At 40.8% G+C, this 6,291-nt stretch overlaps 1 protein-coding gene across 2 annotated transcripts in view; it reads left to right on the forward strand.

Moving 5' to 3' along the window:
* ATP13A2 (ATPase cation transporting 13A2) overlaps positions 1–2,644 on the forward strand; it is a 92,607-nt gene extending 89,963 nt beyond the window's left edge. For both annotated transcript variants that reach the window (XM_063436422.1, XM_063436423.1), the window contains exon 29: positions 1,467–2,644. In XM_063436422.1, the coding sequence (XP_063292492.1) occupies positions 1,467–1,634 (168 nt within the window). In that variant the 3' untranslated portion in view covers positions 1,635–2,644. The remainder of the gene's footprint in view (positions 1–1,466) is intronic.
* The last annotated feature ends 3,647 nt before the right edge of the window (positions 2,645–6,291 follow it).

A 6,291-nucleotide genomic window follows, 5' to 3' on the forward strand; every position in this document is an offset into this window, starting at 1 on the left:
TATATACATCATTGGCCTTTACTAGGGCTGTTATATACATCATTGGCCTTTACTAGGGCTGTTATATACATCATTGGCCTTTACTGGGGCTCTTATGTGCATCAATGGCCTTTACTGGGGCTGTTATGTGCATCAATGGCCTTTACTGGGGCTGTTATATACATCAGTAGCCTTTACTAGGGCTGTTATGTGCATCAATGGCCTTTACTAGGGCTGTTATGGGCATCAATGGCCTTTACTGGGGCTGTTATATACATCAGTAGCCTTTACTAGGGCTGTTATATACATCAGTAGCCTTTACTAGGGCTGTTATGTGCATCAATGGCCATTACTGGGGCTGTTATACTCATCAATGGCCTTTACTGGGGCTGTTATATACATCATTGGCCTTTACTGGGGCTGCTATATACATCAATGGCCATTACTGGGGCTGTTATACACATCAATGGCCATTACTGGGGCTGTTATACACATCAATGGCTTTTACTGGGGCTGTTATGTGCATCAATGGCCTTTACTAGGGCTGCTATACGCATCAATGGCCTTTACTAGGGCTGTTATATACATCATTGGCCTTTACTAGGGCTGTTATATACATCAATAGCCTTTACTGGGGCTGTTATATACATCAATGGCCTTTACTGGGGCTGTTATACACATCAATAGCCTTTACTGGGGCTGCTATACACATCATTGGCATTTTACTAGGGCTGTTATGTACATCAATAGCCTTTTACTAGGGCTGTTATACGCATCAATAGCCTTTACTAGGGCCAGGGCTTCAGGGAGCAGAGCAGAGAGAACACAGCTCCCTTGCCGCGTCTCACAGGGAGACAGGCGCCCGCCACACTGAAGCCCCACTGGACCCCAGGGACAGGTCCACGCCAGCTCTCCAGGTAGGGAGGCTGGGTGGACATTTTTAAATTTTAAAAAATGAATAATAATTTGTGTTTCTGTGAGTGTATGTGTGTGTGCACGCGTTTATATATGCCTACGAGTGTATATTATTATTTGGGGGTGTGGGGGGGGTGGATCTTGGGTGAGTTCCCACACTTTATTCCCCAGGACTTGATCCCTGACTAGGGCTGTTAAATATATATCTTTGGCCTTTACCAGGGCTGTTATATACATCCCTAATCCTTACTAGGGCATAACCGCAATATTGTAGGGTTAACACATCTCTAGTACCTCTCTTCCTGACCGCCACTAGAAGCGCTCTCCCTGTGAGAACCGGATAAGGCTTGGTTCCCAAACAAATGTTTCTCCTAGAAAGGATTTAATTAGCGCAGCACGGCTGTGCATGCGCACTAGCCCCTAATGCTTTCCAATGGGGAAGGTGGAGAGGGCCAACATGGAGGCCAGAGCTGTGATTGAGTAAAGTTAACCCACGTTTTCATGTTTTCCTGTTAACATTGTTTTATTTCTTTCGAACTCTGTGCTCAACTCCTTCTCCTCCCATCTTCCAGACCGCCCTGGACCACGGATGCCTAAACTGCCTGCGGCGCCTACGAAAGAAAAAAGAGTCAAAGAAAGTGTATAAAAGATTAGAGAAATACCTTCGTGGTCAGCATTCATGGCCTCCTCTAAACCAGACATTGTACCCCAGCTCTAGTCATGCTGCTCTGAAAAGGTAGCAGAACCCACACTGTCACAAGTTTGCAATCTATGCAAACGAAGATTAGGTCACAATGCCACGTTTTCCCAGCATCCTTCTAACTCTGCTCTTTTCTGGGGACCCAAATGGAGTATAGTTTTAACGCCGGGAGCAGAGCTTTATCACGTAGCCAAAGTTTCCAAACAAAATGTATTTATTTTTGTAGATTTTTAAAAGACAAGGAAATCCTTGGAACCACTGTTTGCGAAGGAGTGAAGCCAAAGTCTGCTGAATGGGAGATCATGTCTTTATTTAAACTACTGTTTATGCAGCGCCAAATGTGAAATGATCGTGTCTCCATAACACTGGTAATAAATACAATGTTTCTATCCACAAGGATCCACTAAATGGGAAAATATTTCCTGTAACACTGGAATTGTTTACGGTGTTGAGAAGAAAATTGAAGGATAAAGGGTTTTGGGATTTTTCTTTTTTTTTTTTTTTTTTTTTTTGCGTTGGAAGCCTGTAAATGTTAACATCTCTCCTAGAATCAGTTTGTTCTGTTTAAAACCATTATAAATCATGTTTTACTTTTTAATTCCCCTGCAGACAGTGGATCCCGCAAGCACCAGTCAGGGATATTCGCTATACTGTGAAATGACAATGAATAATGCCACTTCCTAGATTGGAATAGCCAAACTGCAAAAAGTCTTAAGTCCTGCTGTCTCAAGTCTTCATGTTTATTTTTCCCTTGAACCAAATAACCCTTAAACATTACTCCTGCTGCACTGATGCACTTTTCCCTCTAAGAAAATGAGATCTTACATGTGTTATTTGTCAGTGAAGAGAGTCTGTCGTTGCATTTTTTTAATGAGACTGTACCCAGTATACCTGTCTGCGTCTTTCGACTAATCCACTTTGGAGAGAAAACGTTGTGTAACTTAAAATACAACGGGTTTTCTGCAGATTATACGAGTCGCTAGAAACCTGACTTTTGATTCTATAGAAACATTAAATGTTATTAAATAAAGAAGTGTATTGTTTATTTAATATGCTTACTGAGCTGTTATATTGTGGGCCATATTGTTTACAATTAGAGTGGGTTATTATTTATTGGGAAGATTTATATATACATACGGTAGTTTTCTAATATTCTTTTTAAAGGTGGTAAACTTTTATCATATTCATTTTTGACCCTTATGGGTACAAGTAGAGGTTTTAAATTCTCTCTAGACATACAACCGGAAAATTAATGTTGTTCTACGGCAGAGGACTGAATGGCCAATGGGAGATGAGCTAAGCAGTTATTCAGTCTCTGATTGGACATTAGCTATCCTGCCAGTCTGTCTAACCTCCTGTAAGTACTTACCTGATATCACATGTAGTTCCCATTCCTCTAGTAAGCCCCAGTTTAAAACCTAAAGGAATTTTGTCTTTTTCTGTCTTATTGCTATAGAAAAATTCCATTCCTCCATGACCTTTTGCACAGATTGTTAATTTTTCTTTACAAATCACCAGCATGTTCTGCAGCTAAAACACAAGTAAGTTAAGACACTGAAGAATTTAAAGGACCACTATAGTGCCAGGAAAACAAACTCACTATAGTGTTAATAGGTCCCCCCACCCTTATGGCCCGCCTCCCGCCAGGCTCTAGGGGGAGGAAGGAGTTAAATTCTTACCTTTCTCCAGCGCCGGACTCCCTCGGCGCTGGGGACTCTCCTCCCTCTTCTGCCGAATGCGCATGTGCGGCAAGAGCCGCACGCGCATTCAGCCGGTCCATAGGAAAGCATTCTCAATGATTTCCTATGGATGCTGGCGTCTTCTCACTGTGAAAATCACAGTGAGAAGCGCGAAAGCGCCTCTAGCGGCTGCCAATGAGACAGCCACTAGAGGCTGGATTCATCCATATGTAAACATAGCAGTTTCTCTGTTTACAACAGGCAGGGCTAACCCTAGATGGACCTGGCACCCAGACCACTTCCTTGAGCTGAAGTGGTCTGGGTGCCTATAGTGGTCCTTTAAGCCAGTGGGTAAAGAGTCGACTCAACCCCCTAGGGTAAAGCGGTTTCATCTATAATAAATATATGTTTAGTGTCAGGAAAACAAACTTGTTTTTCTGACACCATATAGTCCTCAGGGTCCCACTCCCGCTGGGCTGAAGGGATTAAAACCCCTTCAGCCACTTACCTTAATCGAGCACCGGGCTCCCTCTGTGCTGGGGAACTCTCCTCCCCCTCCGACGTCAGCTCCCGAGTGGAGCTGAATGCGCATTAAAAACGCCCATAGGAAAGCATTACTCAAGCATTACTCTGACTACCTTACACGTGGTCTGAGACCTTATATTGACACCCTTAAGCCATCCCTGACGAGCTAGTATTTTTATTTCAGATTTTTAGGCTTTTTCTGGTCTCTATATATGGCCTCAGTCTATATAGTTAATCACCAAGTGATAAAACAATGTCACCCATAAATGATCTGTAAAACAATCCAAGTTTGGTTTGATCTAACTCCGCACCATGTTTCGATTGTGGTCCGGCCCAAGCTTTGTGTGCCGCATCATTCTCGGAAGTGCAGAATGTAACCATCACTGCTTTAGTGAGTGAAACAATGTAACAATATAGTTTGCAGTCTAACTGACCACACTCCCTATCCCGGTTTTGCAGACGGGGGGAGGTAGCAGAGAAATCTACCGCGCCACGCAACAATCTAATTCTCTGTCACTATGTATCATCGTTCCACTCTGCAAGTGTTCTACCAGAGAGACTTTCACATCTTCTATTTACTTGTAAACTTATTTTTTAAACCTTTCCCCGTATTGCTTTAACCTCCAAATATTAATATATTATTGATGGTTTATAGATTAATATTTGATATACCGCCCCTCTATTTTTACAAAGTTAGGCTGTTTTAGGTCCGTGAGACAAAATACTAATAAAATCTAAGACTAATTAAACAAATCCTATAGCTCCCTATACAATATATAGATATACAATCTATGTATGAAATGGTGTCTTGCCAAGTCAGACTGTCTATGAATTAGGCGTGATACACCCAGGGTTATTCATGGAAATGTTGTTTTGCCCAAAGTAGCCAAACTGAAAAATTATCTTAATTTTGTTTCTGACAGTTTCTTCAAATCCCCACTGGGGGGCAACACTGATCAGGGGTTCCCGTAAAGCAAGCAGTAGATTGCACATTTCGGGGGGGGGGGGGGGGGGGAGGAAGGGATCTTCTCTGCAGAATGCAGCTTTGTGAATAATTCAGGGTTTTTGTTTGTGAATGTTCGGTCTGCGTGTTAATTGGATTTATGAGCTGTTTGTACCCTTGATTTTACATAGAGATAATGTGAATTTCATCCTTGTAGGATGCTCGATCGGTCATAGACTTTGTCTATGTGACATCACTTTTCCTGTACATGTAAACAGATTCTAACTAGAGACGTTTCTAACTTACCTGAATTGTTACACCATGTGCCTGAGACACCAACTTGAAATTCAATAAAAAAATGAATAGTTTCAACCATCTGACACATCTGGTCCTTGTTCTTTTATTTCCCTGGAGTGTGTGGAGTCTATCATATTCTGCTGATCGTTCATATGTACAGCGCTATGGAATCTGATGGCGCTATATAAAGAATACAATAATAATAATATGTGGATTTATTCAAATGTTTATCTTAGTTTTATTCGTAGCCAAGTGTAAATGCATATTATATAAAATATATGATGATTTATAATGAGAGGGTTCTATATAGGATATACGATAAGACTGATTTGTTTTATACTATAGAGAGATTGAGAAGGAAACATCTGACATTAAATATATGTATACAAAATGTAAGTTTGGCACTATTCCTTAGGATCGTACTTAAATGCTGTGACCAGGGTGCAAACCCGCGATAGAAATCATAAAGGTGCACACCTGGATTAAAAAATGTAAACTTAATTTATTGTGCAAAAAAAATATTCAAAGGATCGACGTTTCGCCCTCTATAAGGTCTTTCTCATGTGAAATGATATACCGTATATAACAATCTGGATTGCTTTTCCTTGAATGTAGTTTGTTCAGTTTTGAGACCCAGTGGGCTACATTTTGGGTGCTATAACACACGTGTTGATTGTAGTTGTTCAATGCTGATTAAATACCGTATACAATGTGTCTACACTTCGGTAAGGAACCCTATATTGCATTTTATTTTATGTTCACATGACACTTCTTATTTGGAGGTAGAGATATAATTAGAGGAAGAGAATGGTTGTCCCTGCAGCATTGAAAGTTGTTTGCTTGAAGCCAACACGTAAGTGTGCGTTCCTGGGTCGTCTTGCTCATGAAGTTGGATGGAAGTACCAGGCTGTGACAGCAATTTTGGAAGAAAAGCGGAAGGGAAAGGTCAAAATTCACTATGAGAAGAAGAAACTGGTCATGAAACTGAAAAGGCAGGCAAAGAAGAACATAGAGCGCAAAATCGCCAAGTATACCAATGTTCTAAAACCGTACGGCATCCGTGTTTAAATAAAGAAAACTATCCTGCTTTGGAATAAAACATATAAAAAAGTTTTAAAAAAAACTTTCAAAATGGTGCTGTCACTAGAAATGTACTTTGCATAACTCAACTTTAGACTAATCTTCATAGATTCATGTGTTTATGTAAATTTATAGTAATTTTTGCTGTAATTAAGACTTGATGGTGTGTTGGT

This window comes from Pelobates fuscus, chromosome 11 (assembly GCF_036172605.1).
Source record: "Pelobates fuscus isolate aPelFus1 chromosome 11, aPelFus1.pri, whole genome shotgun sequence".
NCBI classification, from domain to species: Eukaryota; Metazoa; Chordata; class Amphibia; order Anura; family Pelobatidae; genus Pelobates; species Pelobates fuscus.